The sequence below is a fragment of the Loxodonta africana genome, chromosome 18 (assembly GCF_030014295.1).
Source record: "Loxodonta africana isolate mLoxAfr1 chromosome 18, mLoxAfr1.hap2, whole genome shotgun sequence".
Lineage (NCBI taxonomy): Eukaryota > Metazoa > Chordata > Mammalia > Proboscidea > Elephantidae > Loxodonta > Loxodonta africana.
In genome coordinates this window covers 67,668,504-67,685,209 of record NC_087359.1, presented here as the reverse complement: position 1 = coordinate 67,685,209, position 16,706 = coordinate 67,668,504, and the positions used below count along the sequence as shown (strand labels likewise).

The following is a 16,706-nucleotide window of genomic DNA, read 5'->3' as shown; positions in this document are numbered from 1 at the left end:
CGCCTTGGAGCGTGCATTAGAGTGAGGCTGTGCCTGTGTGTATCCGAGAGAGAAGGGATCAGGGCCTCCGGGAGGCAGTACCCCCTGTGGCAGTGCCCCGTGTGCGCGTCTTCCGGCCCGGGTCAGTACGTGGGTCCAACCACCGACGCCGCGACCCCTCCCCACCAGCCGCGGCCGGCCGCGCGCAGCGACTCCTCTAGGACCCGGCGGCGGCCGGCCGCTGTCCCTCCGCCGCGCGAGTGAGCATGTGCAGAGCCGGACGCCCGCTCGCCCGCCCGCCCGCCGCCCCGCTCGGCGCCCTCCGCCCCGCGCCCGCCGCCGCCGCCGCCGCCCCGCTCGGCGCCCGCTCGCTCCGCCGCCGCGCTCAGCCCCGACGCCCGCCCGCAGCCCGAGGAGCCAGGCAGCGGCACCCGCGCCCAGGCAGCCCGGGTCCACGCGCCGCCGGCGACCCGGGGGCGTGCGGGCGCCGGGGGCGCAGCGGCTCCGGGCACTGCGGGGCTGCGGGCTCTGGCCCCGGGGAAGCGGGCGCGCCGCCGCCTGTGCCAGAGCTCCGCCGGCCGGGATAGCGGGGTGAGTCCTGTGTCCGGGTCGCCCAAACCGGGCCCCCCGCGCCGGCTGAGCGCAGGCTTTCCCCGGCCGCGGGCACACAAGTTTCTGGAGACGCGGTGGGGAGCGCGGCGGGGCTGCACCTGCTCCGGCTGCTGGGCGGGCTGGCGGGGGGCGCGTTTCCGGGGCGCCGGGGCAGCTTCGCGGGTCAGGGGGTGCGGGTGTACGTGAGCGTGTGGGAGCGCTTCGTAATGACCCGGCTGGGGCGGGGGCGCGCAGGGCAGTTTCCAAAGCCGCTCACCCCTCCTGGAGTCCGGGGAGACCGTCGTTTCCCGGGGGGGTGGGGACGATACGAGGTCTGCAGCCCCAGAGGGAGCCGCGGACCTGGGCCCGGGGAGGGGGCTAGAGCAGGGTTTGGGGTGCGCACTGCCTCCCCCTAAGAGGAGAAAATACCAAGAAGCAGCTCCTGTCGTTCCGCTCCCCAGCGAGGTTTCCGGTCAGCCGAGGGTTTTCTCTTGGCTTTTGGTGAACTTGGACAGATACAGAAGCAAAAGCGAAAAGGATGCATTTTGTTCGGAAGATACACCCCGAGCTGGAGTTTTGCATCTTCCTAGCTGTGGACAGAGACTCACCACCGGATAGTCAGAAGCGTCCCTAGCTGGGTCCCTACCTCTGGATAGCCTCGCTGCTCGTTTATTTTTCTGAGCATCTGTGTGCCTGCTCGCCCTGGGGACATGGGGACGTGGGGGCGGGGGATTCCTGTCCCTTCTGATGGGTGTTGGGGGAAGCTGAATGTAAGGGTTGCAGCCCCCATAGCCCTCCCTTGGGACCCGGCTGCTGCCGGCACTCGCCTGGTCCCCCCTGGTCCCGAGATGGACAGACTCTTTATAACTCCACTGTACTTTTCTAACCAGAGCAGATGGCATGATGCCTTTTGTTGCTGGGCTAGCATGCTTCAATTGATGGAGACCCTCGCGTTATCCCATATTGGGCCCCCCGGGCTAGGATCAAGGGATGGGGACCTTTTCTTTTCTCCCCTCAATTGCAGGTGTTATCAGGCACAGGGAGTTAGGGCTGGTGGGAAGTTGAATAGTTAGAGGAAACAACAAACAGGTTTGTCTGCCTGTTGCCAGCAGCCCCCATCTGATGGCTGCAAGTGCTGGAGAGAAGGCAAGAGGGAAGTTTCCTGGGGTTAGGGAAGAATGAGGTGTAAGCATGTCCCCCTCTCACTTAGCGTGACCCTCAGAAGTTGGAGAAGGTGCCTCATGGGGCCACTGGAAACCTGCATTCCCGTGGTGGTTGAGGAAGGGTGGCCCCTTTGATCTGTGATTGGATTTGTTCAGCTCGACCAGAGGCAGGTTTGCATGGCTGCTGAAGGAAGCTTGGCAGGTGGCTGGCTGATAGGCTGAGCCTGGCAGGCTCGTCTTCCCCAGGAGAAGCCCTCTTGGCCCTCATCTCATGCTCCTCTTGAAAAAATGCTTTATTTTGGAGTGAGGGGCTTCCTGTTTTCAGTTCACGTTGGAGCCCTGTGGGCTGCTGTTCTGTGCCTGCCGTCAGTCTGTCTGGCTGGAAGGGAAGAGAAGCCTGGATTAGGCAAAAGGCCAGACCCCCACTTCCTTCCCCATCGCCTGCTGTCTGCCTAACCAAAACCAAATCAGATACTGTCAAGTCAACCCCAACTCATGGTGACTCCATGTGTTTTAGAGTAGAACTGTGCTCCATAGGGTTTTCAGTGGCTGAGTTTTCAGAATTAGATCATCAGGCCTTTCCTCGGAGGCACCGTGGGGTAGACTCGAACCTCTAGTTTTCTTGTTAGCAGCCAAGCACGTTAACTCTTTTCACCACCTACAGACTCCACCTAACCAAGCAGAAGTGGCTTTTCTGTGCCACCAGTTGGTCTACTGCTCAAGCCTGAACCTGCAGTCCAGTGAGTTCAGTCTGAGCATGAGGGACAGAGTTGACCCCCACGGGGTCAGCCTGAGAGGCAACCAGGTGGTCCAAGTCTAGAAACTCCAGGCTGGATCGAATTGTACTTGAGAAGGGCCTCTGGAAAGGGGCATTTATCCTTGTCGACACTCAGCTTGTTCGCCTGCATGGCTCAGACCCGGTTCAGCTTTGGTGGACCAGATTCCCTGACTCTCCTCCTGGAGCCACAATAAAGTCAAGGCCAAAGACTTGAAGGCCCTTCTGTTTTTCAACCTTTAGGGTCTTTATCCATAGATACGAGTGGTCATCGAGCCCAACGGCAGTGGCAGAGCTGGGTCCTACCATCTGAGGCCTGGCTGGACTCAAGGGGCCCTGCCCAGTCGGTTGATGAGTGAGCAGACTGGTTTCTAAAAGGCATGGCCTTCGACTACCTTCTCCCTGGCCTCCCGGTCTTGTTTTTGCAGCGTTTCCTCTAATGTCTTCTCGTCATGGCTTTATAGTCACCACGTTGACTTACTACCTTAAAAATGAACTAGTGCACCACTTTTGGGGGACACGTTTGGGAGAGGAACCCTGTCTATGCTTACTGCTTATGGTGTGGGTGGCAGAATGGACTGGATTCATTTCATAAGCTGCAAAATACGGTGCACCTTTTGGAAGCTGTGAAGGCCCCTTCCCTCCACTCTGCTTCCCTTCCCTTGCTGCTGGAAACCCAGGGGATGCGGGCTCCCTCACAGAGGGTAGCTGCTTGGAAAGCCGCCGGGGTTACAAGGACAGGATAACCAGACATCTTGTGCCGCATCCCAGTGGCTGCAGGCACGGTGGACATAGAGCCAGAAAAGGACAAGTCTGGCTTTGGTGGGGTTCTTCACCCACTTGCCTGGGTTTATCCACGTCACTCAGTGTGATTTGAACACCTCCCAGGCCAGACCCTGAGCTAGACAACTCTCAAGGGTTTACCACCAGGTGGGAGAAACATGGCAAACAAGTGAACAGAATAGGGTTCTGTAGCCGATGTAGCCCAGAGATTGCCCAGAAGAGGTTGTAATTGGCTGTTTGAACAGTGGTGTGGGCTCCAGACCAACCAACTAGAAAGGGAAACTGCCAGCCCACATGGTGGGGTCCTGTCTTTCTTTGCAGCCCCAGCCCATAGCTCGGTGCCTGGCACATGGAAGGAGCTTGATCCCTGGTGCTGAACAAATGAAGCCCACGTGATATGGCAGATGAGACCACAGACTTGGAGTCAGAAAGCTTCACTGCGGTCCAGCAATAGCTGTTCACCTTTGGTCAAGTTAATTGGCCTCTGTATCTCAGTGTCTATATAATGGGGATGATAACAATTTTGATTTTACAGGCTTCTGGGACAATCACTCATTCATTTGTTCCATTTATTCATTCAGCACACTTAATAGTTTGTAAAAGTAGCTTGCGATCTCTAACGTGATATGTAAAAATTATCTATGAACTTAGCAGTATGTTTGCTGGAGGTTTTTGTTTTGTTGGCTTTTCCTTTGCATCGAATGGAGTTTTGACCTTGTATTATGTTTTATACCTTTTTAGCAATGTTTTTTGGGGGGGACTTTTTCTCTGAAGTTCAGAAGTTCAAGAGGTTTGCCTCCTTAAAGGCAGGGATCCCATCCTATTCCTAATCCCCAGCCCGTGTTCGTACCCTGGCATCCAGCACATGTATGTTTAGTGGGCCCCGTGTTCCCTTTCTCAGCCTCCAAGACCCAGAGGTGTGGGGGTCCAGAATTAGGGCAGCATGGCCCTGAGCATTGGAGGGTGGCCTGTGGGCACAGATTTTCTGAGGGCCTGCCTTGGGTCCCTGGAAGTGGGCAGAGGCCCTGACAGTCTTTGTCTGAGAGGGGCTTGCAGTCTGGGAGGAGTAGACCTGTTCATTAGTAGACAGCCCTGACTCAAGGCAGAACAGATCACTCAGGAAGGATTCACGGCAGCGTGCAGCCTCATCATCCCGGCGCTGGGGGGCGGGCAGCAGAAGTCCAGCAATCAGGAAGGCTTCATGGAAGAGGTGGCTATGGGATCTGAGCCACGATGGCCAAGAAACATTTCAGATCTATGATATGGGGCACAGACATCCCTGCTGGTAGGAGAGCATGCGAGAAGGGCGTGAAGTATCTCAAGCTGGCTAGGGACCATCAGGTTGGGACGCAGAGCTCTTGAAGGAATGTTGAGAAGGTGGGGCTGGAGAGATCTCTGGGAACTGGACCATGGAGGGCCATTGAATGTCAGCCTAAGGAGCTTGAACTTGTTTGTCGCAGCCCTGGGGAGCCATTGCTGGCTGCAGTATTATCAGTTCTTGGTGTTAGAAAGCTCTCTTTCTTAGGCTGCTGGAAGAGCACAGCTCCTGGAGAGGGGGGTGGGACCCAGATGACAGGTTCTGAACCTGAGGGAGGGTATAGGGGATGGGTAGAGGGATGGGAAAGCCAGGGGAGGGTAATCCAGAGCCCCAAACCAGCTGGAGGCTCCCTTGTGTGGCTTCACTAAGGTCCTGAGGTTGAGACCCCCCTGGCTGGGCTGCTGGGACCACGAGTGCCACCTCCTTCTAGCCCGGAGAGCAGCATGCTGGGCTGTCCCTTTGTTTTCAGGACTCTCGCCCTGCCAGGAGCACTCACCTCTGAGTCCTGAGACAGACTCAGAGCCTTCTCTGCATTGGCCATGTCGGCCTAGACGTTTCTGGGGCATCTGGAGTCATTCGCACCTCAGCTGCCACTGCCCGTCCTCCCTGGCCAGGAGACTTCAGGGAGGTAGAGTCATGTGACTGAACCCAAGGACACTGGTCAGGCCTTGGCCAGCTCTCATGCTCTGCTTTCCAGCTGCCAGGCCCAGGGGCTGCCTGAGACCCGTGCCTGCTGAGGGGTAGGTGCCACCTGCCCAGCCTAGCTCCCTTCTGGCTGCCTCCAGCCTCCTGGGGCCCAGATGGCAAAGAAACAAAGACTCAGGATTTCTGAGTCCCTGCCTGCCTCGGGCTCCTGCCTCCCTTCCTGCTGCCTCCCAGAAGCCCCTTTAGCCTATTGTTCTCCTCTCATTCCTAAGAGGCAACTCAGGGTCCCCCTTCCTAGGCCCTACCCTTCTCTTGGGTGACTTTATGGAGGGAGGCTACTGGGCAGGACAGTGGGGGTCCACCCTTGTCCAACCTAAGGCTGGGTATTCAGCCCTGGTTCCCCCTCTCCCACAAGGCCCCAGCCTCAGGCAGGGGTAGAGCTCACCAGCTAAACACTTCAAAAGGCTGCAAGGTGGGAGGTGCCACTGGGATAGGAGCCTTGGGAGGAAATTATCCAGACTTCCAGAGGAGGGAGGGCTCTGAGGCCCCCTCCCGCCTGCCCCAGGAGGCCAGCACTTACCCACATGGCAGTGGCTGGAAGGTTTGGCTCCAGGGACGCCCTGTGCGGCAGCATTACCGGGAGCTCAGGCCTGGCATGTTTTCAGGAAGGTGCTGACGGAGGCGTGCTAAACTCCTTTCAAGAATAAATCTTGCCGCCTGTGAAGCCAGGGCTGGCGTGAAGAGAGAGGCAGGGAGTTTAGCGCCAGGGTGAAATCGGGTGGCCCAGGGGTGAGTGCTGGCCAAACCCCAGAGTCCCCAGCTCTTAAGTAGGGACAGGAAGGGCATCTGCCTTGGGAGGTTGTATGGAGTCAATGAGATGATGCATGCAAAGTGCACAGCCCAGATTCAGCCACTTATTAGTGCCGCAAATGCTTAATAAATGGTGGCAATGAAAAATAAAGCAGTTGCTATCAGCAGCCTTAGCATGGGATCAGGTTCAAGTAAGAATGGAATACTGGGTCCACCCCAGGGAGTGGGGGGCTAAGAGGGAGGGGAGGGCTCCCCTTGAGACTGATCTCACCAGTGGCGTAGCTGCTAACAGCCTTCCTCTAGCTTTTCCTTGTTTGTCTCGTTTCCATTCATAATAAGTGCATGCCACAATCTGCAGGTAATGGAGAGGTTTTACTCCTGAATTTGTTCCCTGCAACCATGCGATTTAGTTCCGTTGAGCAGATGAGGAAACTGAGGCTCAGCCCCGTGCAATGATTTGCCCAACGTAGGTCTCCTTGAATGGAGGCCCTTCTGGCTTTGGGGTGCAATGAGCACAGCTGCTGGCCTCCCAGTCCCTGTGCAGCCAGACAGCAGCTAGATGCCCCCGCCCCAGTGTTGGCAGTTCTGCTGTGTGACTCACCTGGTGGCTTGCAAGTGAGTCTGTACAGATGCTTCATGGCCTCCCGGCCCACCTAGGCCTCATTCAGGCTCAGTTGCTCAACAGCATTTACAATAGCTGCCCTGGTGGATCTGGGGACATGAAGATAAATAAGGTGTCACCTGTTCCCTGGAGGGGCTCCCAAACTAGAGGAGAGGTGGCCATGGCAGAGGGTGAGGGGTGATTGGTGTGAATGTGATATTCATGGTGAAGCTTGGGGGAAGCCCAGGGCAGGGGCCAGGGCAGCTCGTTCCTAATGTTATGGGCATGCAGACCCCCAAGCACACGGGGGTATCCTCTTGTCAGGGCTGGGAATCAGCTTTGCTATTTGAAAAGCCTGGAGTGGCAGCCTGCTTTATAGAGGTGTGGAACACTGGCCTCAAAGTGGCAATCCCCCTGCCTCCAAGCCCACTGCCTGCCTCCACAGGCCCGGGGAGGCCCCTCTGGGAAGGACATCTGGAGGCTCTTTGGGAACCCGGGTGTGATTGATTGAATCCTAATGAATTAACCTTGACAACTCTTCCCACCCACCCATTCCATCCCTACTACTCGTATCGTGTTCCCGAACCTTGTGTATGAAATATAGTATATGAAATTCACACTGCACCCTGCCTTCAAAACTCTCAGCTTGATCCATTTCCCGCCTTTCTGCTCCAGCTCACCGAAAGTGGTCTTTTCGCAGCAGGAGTCCCACCCTCCCCTTTTTAGTTTTATGGGATTTTTCACTGACAGACTCCAATCCTCCTAACCAGAACCCCTTTGTGAACAGCCCTGGAAATCCCTCTTCTTAGAATCTCAGCCTAGAAAGAGTAACCTAGAAAGCTCAGGCACTCTTTATTAACGTCCACATGTCCGAAAGCCCTCAGCTCTGTTAAGTTGTGTCGTGGGACAGCTCAGAGGGCCTGTGTTTCCATGTTTCCAATGAGCTGTGTCAGCTCTGAATGAATGGAGTTTGAGGTTTCACTGCCCACAGACCCCATAGAAGCGAGTTTCTGGTATCAGGATTTGCCCATTACTTCATCGAACCCTCCCATTCATTTTTAGAACTTAGAAACAGAAATCACTGAGTGTCAAAGGACAAATACTGTATAAGACCACTATTATAAGAACTCGAGAAATAGTTTAAACAGAGAAGAAAATATTCTTTGATGGTTATGCGAGGGGGAAGAGAGAGAGGGAGGGAGAAGGGTATTCACTAATTAGATAGTAGATAAGGACTATTTTAGGTGAAGGGAAAGACAACGCACAATACAGGAGAGGTCAGTGCAACTGGACTAAACCAAATGCAAAGAAGTTTCCTGAATAAACTGAATGCTTCGAAGGCCAGTGTAGTAGAGCAGGGGTTTGGGGACCATGGTTTCTGGGGACATCTAAGTCAATTGGCATAATAAGATCTATTAAGAAAACATTCTCCATCCCACTTTGGAGAGTGGCATCCGGGGTCTTAAACGCTAGCAAGCGGCCATCTAAGATGCATCAATTGGTCTCAACCCACATGGAGCAAAGGAGAATGAAGAACACCAAAGACACAAGGCAATTATGAGCCCAAGAGACAGAAAGGGCCACATAAACCAGAGACTACGTCAGCCTGAGACCAGAAGAACTAGATGGTGCCTGGCTACAACCGATGACTGCCCTGACAGGGAACACAACAGAGAGCCCGTGAAGGAGCAGGAGAGCAGTGGGATGCAGACCCCAAATTCTCATAAAAAGACCAGACTTAATGGTCTAACTGAGACTAGAAGGACACCAGTGGTCATGGTCCCCAGACGTTCTATTAGCCCAAGACAGGAACCATTCCCAAAGCCAACTCTCCATACAGGGAATGGACTGGACTATGGGATAGAAAATGATACTGGTGAAGAATGAGCTTCTGGGTCAAGTAGACACGTGAGACCATGTTGGTGTCTCCTGTCTGGAGGGGAGATGAGTGGGCAGAAGGGGCCTGGAGCTGGCTGAATGGACACGAAAAGAGAGAGTGGAGGGAGGGAGTGTGCTGTTTGTTTGGGGGAGAGCAATTAGGAGTATATAGCAAGGTGTATATAAATTTTTGTATGAGAGACTGACTTGACTTGTGAACTTTCACTTAAAGCACAATAAAAATTAAAAAAAAAAATCATTGAGCATCTACCCTGCTCCCAGTCTCATGCTGGGGGCTGGAGCTTCAAAAATGAATAGGATTTGGTCCAATGCCTTAGTTGCTTTCAGACCAGCAGGGGTGATTGACAAGTAAAGACAGAATTGTCCCAGGATAGAGAGTGCTGGGATAAGCATCAGCATGGGCTGTGGGAAGATAGAAGGATGTAAACCAGTGAGTGAATGGTAGTCAGGGAAAGCTTCTTGGAGGAGGTGACCCTGGCTGGGCTGAGATTCACAGGGATTTGCTAGTCAAAGAGAGGAAAAGACATAATAGACAGCATGTACAAAGGCACCGAGGCAGGTGTGCTGTGGTTACAGGGGGCTCTGCTGGAACGTGTGTGTGTGTGTGTGTGAAAGAGAGAGAGAGAGAGAGAGATGGGTAGCCAAGGGAAGGGGCTTGGCAAAAGGTGAGGCTGGCTGGGCTGGCTCAAGAAGGAGGCCTGTGTGTTGTGTTAAGGATCCTGGAGCTTATCCTAAAACCGCAGGGAACTATTGAGAAGGGTTTTAAGCAGGAGAGTGCCATGATCAGCATTGCATGTTTGCAGGATCACCCTGGCAGCCTCATGGAGGAGTGATTGGAGGGGCCAAGGCTGGAGGCAGGGGATCAGGCCGGATTTCTTGGGATTTTCTCTGTGGTTTTACAAATCTGACCAGGATGGCTGGGGTGGGCCTGGCACACACCAACTTAGAAAAATAGAAGCTCGGGAGACCTGCTCTGTGGTGGCTTCTTGACTCAGTTTAGTTCCCCTTTCATTTCCTGATTTCCCAGCCAGCTACCCCCACCCCCAGCCTAAAGGAACAGCTGGCCAGCATCCAGGCCTATCCCCTCCGTGGAGGTTTCAGAACCTGGGGCCCTCAGCATTTATTTGAAAGGGTCACAATGGCCTGAGCCCCTGTGGGTCTTAAAGGGCCTGCGATGCCAGGCCACAAGAGCCCAAACATTGTGTTTCCTCTCACACCCAGCCGGGTGTTCCCGGTGCACAGAGAAGCCATTGAGCAGCTGCAGGGCCTGGCAGGGGTCCTAGGCCACGTTAGTGACAGGCAGCAGCTTAGTCACGCTCCGACGAGCCCTTCTTTCTGGGACAAGCCTGCCCTTGTGCTAAGGGCCTTCCTTGCACAGCAGCCTGGCTCGAGGCAGCTGCAGGACCCTCTGCCAACCCTGACAGCACGCTTCAGTGAGGCGCTGATAGGAACTGACACCCAGGGTGAGAGTGGCTCAGGCAGTGGAGGGGCCCTTCTCATCAGGGGCCCCAGCCTCTGTGTGCAGGTGCGTGGCCTGACACTTCCCTGTTCCTTTGTCACTGGCCTGTTGCATTCAGGAGGCCCAGGAAGGCCCTGCAAACTTTCTCCCTCCCCCTCAAAGTTAAAGACCAAGGTTAAAGCTGACCAGCCTCCACAGAAGCTCTTTCAAAACGTAACTCGAAGTCCCAGTGCACCCCCGGGAGTTCTTGCACGCACATGTATTGAACACCTGCTGCATACTCATATCCTGGCTTCATTGTCGTTAGCTGCCATCGAGTCAGCCCACAACTCGTGGTGACACCACGCTGAACGGAGTGAAACACTTCCCAGTCCTGCACCGTCTTTGTGATCAGTTCCACATCAGACCGTTGTGACCCATTGGGTTTTCGGTGGCTGATATTCAGGAGTAGATCGCTAGGCTCTCTTCCTAGTCCATCTTGGTCTGGGAATGCTGCTGAAACTGGTTGAGCACCACGCCAACACACAGGGCTCCACTGACAGGCAAGCGGTAGCTGTGTGTGAGGTGCGTTGGTCGGAAGTCGAACCCGGGTCTAGGCGCACTCACTATGGTGGTGCCTGTGTATAGACTGGGCCCTGCAGTAGTTGAAAGTGTGGGTTCTGAATACACACGCAAACTTTGGCTCCTCTTGTTTCCCGGCTGTGTGACTGTGGGAAAGTTACTTCACCTCCTTTACCACAGCTTTCTTGTCTGTAAAATGGGGATGTTATATCATTCCCCTTGTTGGATTGGTGTGAGGATAAAACGAGCTAATGTATAATAAGGCTTAGCTCAGTACCTGGCACGAAGTAAGGGCTGGGTAAAAAGCTGCCATTCCTTCTCCACCTCTTCCACCTTATTAATGCTGCCATTATTTGGGAGTCCCTGGGTGGTGGAGCTGGTTAATATGCTCGGATGTTAACTGACAGGCTGGGGCTTCTAGTCTACTCAAGTGCCTTGGAAGAAAGGCCTGGCAATCTACTTCTGAAAAATCAGCCATTGAGAACCCTATGGGGTACAGTTCTACACTGACACACATGGGGTTACCCACGAGTCAGTATCAACTCCATGGCAACTGGTTATCATTACTGGATGTTGACTACAGTGTAAGGGGAAGAGTGTTATAACCATTTTACAGGGGAGGAAGCTGAGGGCCTGCAAGGTTAAGCAACTTGCCTAATGTCACACAGCCGGGGATTTGAACCTAGCTCTTGGTCCAGTGTTCCTGCAACATGGGTTCCTCGAGCACAGGGATGAAGGGGGGCCTGACCCTGCAGCATTTGGGGCAGTGGGCCCTCCTATTGAATCTAAGTGCCCTCTCTCCACCTTTCCAGACGTCTGGGCCAGGAGATCAGGACTGGTGGAGCTCACGGATGGCAATGGCCATGACACTTGGGCAGAAGGTGCTGCTACGGGGCCCAGCGGCCAGTGGAGAAAAGTAATGGTGCCCTTTAAACACCTCTTGAAAACGGGGAAGAGAGCACACGCTGGTGCCAGGAGCCAGGATGCAGGGATGACGCCTCCAGGGGTCCCAGCCTGCCAGCCACCCGGGCGCTAGGAGCCGTCCCTGGGCTCCAGCTGGGAGCCCTGCTGCCCAGGGTAATGGCAAAACCTTTCTTCCGACTCCAGAAGTTTCTCCGCCGAACACAGTTCCTGCTCTTCTTCCTCACGGCTGCCTACTTGATGACCGGAAGCCTGCTGCTGCTGCAGCGGGCCCGAGTGGCCCTCCCGCAAGGCCCCCGGGCACCCAGCCCCCTGCAGGCCTTGCCTGTGGCCGCCATGGCATTGGGTGTGGGTCTGCTGGACAGCAGAGCCCTGCATGACGCCCACGTCAGCCCGGAGCTGCTGCTCGACATGGATGTGCTGCGGAGCCCCCTGGCCCGGCCCCGGCCCGGCCCCCGCTGGCTCCGGAGTCGCAACTCAGAGCTGCGTCAGCTGCGGCGGCGCCGGTTCCACCACTTCATGGGTGACACCCAGGGGCCGGCCGCCCTGGGACCTGAAGCCCCCAGGCCAGCCGCTCACAGCCGAGGTAGGTGCTCAGCCCTGATTCCCTTTGTGTATTGGGGAGCTGCCCCCAGGAGCCCTGCTGGGGGTCACAGGCATGGTGTCCCCTCTCTCCGGCCCTGGTGGCAGCCTGAGAAGTAGGCACTGCAGGCCCGTGTCCTTCCAGTCGCTCTTTCCCTCCTGTTCCGAGGAGGCCTGGAGAACCTGCCATGTGAAGTTCTTTGCGGGTTTTGTTCACTCACAGCAGGAATTCAGGAAGATGTGCCAGCAGGTCACCTAGAGCTCAGCCTCCGGGTTCAGACAGACCTTGGCTGGAGTCCTAGCTCAGCCACCAGCTTGTCGTGTGACCTTAGACATGCACTTAACTTCCCTGGGTCCCTCTGAAATGGAGATTCACATCCTCACCCCAAGATTATTGTGAGGATTAAATGGGGTAGTAGAGACTACTGGCTCTCAGGCCAGCAGCAGCAGCATCACCTGGGAAATTGTCACAGTGCAAAGTCTGTCTTTCTCCCCAGACTTACGGAGTCAGGAAGGCTGGGGGTGGTGCTCAGCAATCTGTGCGTTAGCATGCTTGCTTGCCAGGTGACTCAGATGCAGGCTTAGGGTTAACGTGCCCTCCAGGTGACTCTGATGCACACTTCAGGTGAACACTCTCTCCATCTGGGTGATCCTGATGCACGCTTAGGTTTGAGAACCACTGGGATAGAGGACCTAGTGTATCATTTGGCATATCAATAAATGGTTTAAAAAAAAATTTTTATTATTATTAGGAAAAATGGCTAACCTAAAAAAAAATTTTTTTTTTATTTTATTTGCTGTACACCTGTGAGGTAGACGTTATTAGTATCAGATCTCAATTTTACAGATGAGGCACGGAGACGTTAAATCAGTTACCGAAGGCCATTCTCTTAGCAACTCCTGAAACAAGGATTCAAATACACCTAGCATATTTGATTCCAGGAAATACTGGTCGGGGAATGGGAAGTGAGACAGGGGAGGGAAGGCAGCCAGTAGAAGGTACATTACCTGGCAAGTAAACGGTCAACACCTGGTGCTGCGGGGGCATCCAGGGTCCTGCTCCAGTGCTGAACATGGGCATTTCTGAGCAGTCGGTAGCTTGTTAAGTATATTAAATACCCACCCCTCAGGATTTAAAGGAAGAATTTGCTGTCCCTGCAGAATATGGAAACCAAGGCTGGGAGGGCTGTGGGGTCACCTGACTGGAGACCCTCATGAGAAGGGGTAAAGGGGACTCCGTGGGCCGTTCATAGCCAGACCAGCCTCCCAGGTGGGGAGTAGCTGAGGTCCAGCACTGGGGACAGCTGTGGGCTGCAGACAAAGCCAGCATCTCTTTGCGGCCGGGCAGCCCGCCATCCTCCTGAAAGGGGCTCCTGAAGCTGCGGAAGCTGTGGAGGCTCCATCAATCACCGAGCATTTCATTATACCTTGGACAACATCCATAATGGAATAAAATGTCAGTAAGTTTACTGGGGGAAAAATAGTAACTTCTCCATCGCCAGTTTGTTTTTTATTGATAGTAATTTCCAAAGACATTCCAATATCTCCAAAGCCATCGCTAATAGCCACACGGCATGTCCATTTTGATGTGCAGACGAACAGATGCGGAGTCACAGACAATAACACGTCGCCTCCGTTTCAGCTGAAAGTAATAAACCCACCTCTGAACGTGTCCCAGCGAATCCCTCAGAAGTCCTTTCTCTCCTGCACATCCTTGCCTCTGTCAGGGAGTGAGAAACGCTGTTTGTTATTTTCCAGGAAAGAGAAAAAAGGGGGCTCACTTCCTGCTCACCAGCGAGGGGCCATCTGTGACTCAGGGCCTCTCTGCAAATTGAGTGGGGGCCAGCCAGGGGTCAGCATGTTCTCCTGACTGGTCAGCACCATCCGATGGCCAGCTGGTAACTGGGTGACTGGCCTTGTTTTCCAAATCACTTTTCAGCCATCTTTCCTCTCTTTCCCCAATGTGGCCATTCAGCTAATACTCACTGGTCACCATCCCACCAGGTCCTAGGTTAGAGTATGGGATCAGAGTAATAACTGCTGTTATTTATTCAAACATCTGTGAGGTTCCAAGCATCGTTCCTTGTCAGTCTGCATCTGTTCCTTCATTTAATTGGATCCTCAAAAAGCATTAGGATGTAAGTAGTATTAAAAACAACAAAAACAAACTAGTCGTCATTGAGTCGACTGTGACTCATGGCTACCCTGTTTGTGTCTGAGTAGAACCATGCTCCATAGGGTTTTCAGTGGCTGATTTTCTGGAAGTAGATCTCCAAGCCTTTCTTCTGAGGGCACCTCTGGGTGGCCCTGAACCTTCAGCCCTTCGGTTACAGCCAAATGCTTAATCGTTTGTGTGGGCTCCATAAATGGTGTTACCACCATTTTAATGACAGAATTGAGTTTCAGGGAGGTAATTTTAAAATGCTTGTTATTAACGGTTATTACTCAGCACTTACTATATGGCAAACCTTGAGCTAAACACTTGACATGTGTTATCTTATGGAATTCTCTCGCAACCCCATGGAGTCGGCATTACATCTCCATTTTATAGATGGGGAAGCTGAGGCTCAGAGACGGAAAGCTGCACATCCCAGGTCATAACAGCCAGATAGTGGCAGAGCTGAGGTTTGAACCTAAGTCTGCCTGTTTCCAAAGGTTGTTTCCATCCACTTCCCCAGAAACGTCCCAGTCTCTGCCTTCTAAGGTCTTGAGCCCAGGCACTTTCAGGGCTTTGTGGTTAATTTCCCCATTTACAGTGGTAAATGTTTAACAGCCCCTGAGCTTGTGTTTTGGATGTTTAATTGAAACCAGTAATGGAATTTCTTCTTTGCTGAGTGACACAGCACACATTTCTCAAATATTAGTTTTCTTGTAGTAAGTAGACAGCTGAAAAGTAAAATTAATTCTTCCTGGCCTGAGTGAAAGCTTTCTGCAACTGTCCATTTGGGTCCCAGTCATCCTGAGACATACATAAAGAGAGAGAGAGAAGCTGGAAGGGGCTTGGGTGTCTGGGCTTAGTCCTCAGTGGTCTCAGGGTTGTTAGCTGCCGTTGAGTCAGCCGCCAACTCGTGGCAACTCTGTGCACAAGGGAGAAAAAACACTGCCGCATCCCACGCCAGCTCCAGGATGAGTTGCGGATCAGACCGCTGTGATCCATAGGTTTTCACTGGCTGATTTCCAGAAGTAGATAACCAGGCCTTTCTTTCTGGTCTGTCTTAGTTTGGAAGCTCCACCGAAACCTGTTTAGCATCATAGCAACACGCAAGCCTCTACTGACAGATGGTTGGTGGCTGCGCATAAGGTGTATTGACTAGGGGTGGAACCCAGGCACCCTGTATGGAGGGCGAGAATTCTGCCACTGAGGGGTTTAGCACGAGCTTGTTGACTGCCTGCGGGGCGTGGCCACGTGTGTGCTGATGGCCGTCCTGGGATGAAGGTAGTCTCGGGAGGTTCGTGGCCTGGAAGGGGGGCAAGATCCTTTGACGGACACTTGAAGCTTGTCACTCCTCCCTCCTCAGCCCGTGTTCTCTAACCTGAGCATCTCTGGGTCCTTCAGCCATTCTTGTGTGGCAGGGATTACAGTAACTGCCATCTTGGTCACCTCTGTCTTGCTTTCTTAAACTGTGGTCCTGGGAATTGTACACTGGTGTAAAGTCAACAGGACAGTTCCCTCCTTGAAGTTGGGCTCTGTGCTTCTACCCTGGAGTCCCTGGGTAGTGCAGACCATTAACACGTTAGCCAAATGGTTGGAGGTTTGAGTCTACCTAGAGGCACCTCAGAAGAAAGGCCTGGCGATCTACTTCTGAAAAAAAAAAATCAGCTGTTGAAAGCCCTGTGGAGCTGATATCACTAAATTGTACACTTGAAAAATGTCTAATTGACAAGTGTGTTATATATATTATTACAACAACAAAGGAAAGAAAACTGTATGGAGCACAGTTCTCTGATACACGTGGTGTTGCCATGTGTTGGAGTCAACTCAGTGGCAAGTGGTTGCTTGGTTGATTGACTTCTGCCCTGACCCCTCAGAGGTCATCACTGTGGTTTTAGGAGCTGTAACACACTGTTGACAAGTAGTTGACGCTGACAGTTTGCTAACCCTGATAAGTCACCGGGGAGGTCACCAGATAGGGTGAAGATGTGGTTCCTGCTCTCAGGGAGCCTTAAGTCATGTTGCAGAGACAGGACACACAGGTTTAAAGATTCTAACACGCTCAGTTAATTATAGAGATGTGGATGGCAAATGAGGTTTTTTTTCTTCAGACACAAGAGCTCTAAGAATCCAGAGGAAGGAGAGAGCAGAGTGGTCTGGGGTGGTCAGGGATCTAAGCCCTCAAGGACAGTAGGAAGCAAAGGGTGGGCATTGATCCCTTTGATAATTGAGGAAACTGAGGCATGGAACATTGAAGTGAGTCAGCCAAGGCCAGGGGCACAATTAAGTGCGGTGTTCATGGACAGAAACATCACTCCCTTCCTTGGGCTCCAGAGGATGGCTGATTGGCAGGCCCGCTCCTCCAAGACACTCAGCAGGTGGCCCCAGAGGTGGTGCTTTGGGCCAGGTTCCTGCCAGGAATACAGACTCCCAGATGGATAGACCAGGCCTTACTCCTCACCGAAAT

The 16,706-nt window shown here is 53.5% G+C and overlaps 1 protein-coding gene across 2 annotated transcripts in view; it reads left to right on the top strand.

The window, feature by feature from the left end:
* Nucleotides 1-504: 504 nt before the first annotated feature.
* The window catches only part of WSCD1 (WSC domain containing 1), a 57,526-nt gene continuing 41,324 nt past the window's right edge, over nucleotides 505-16,706 (top strand). The window contains exons 1-2 of one of the 2 annotated variants that reach the window (XM_064271629.1): nucleotides 505-570; nucleotides 11,397-12,091. In XM_064271629.1, coding sequence (XP_064127699.1) covers nucleotides 11,665-12,091 — 427 coding nt within the window. In that variant the 5' untranslated portion in view covers nucleotides 505-570; nucleotides 11,397-11,664. Of the gene's footprint in view, nucleotides 571-11,161; nucleotides 12,092-16,706 lie in introns of those variants that run through there. The other variant, XM_003416859.4, reaches the window with a different exon arrangement.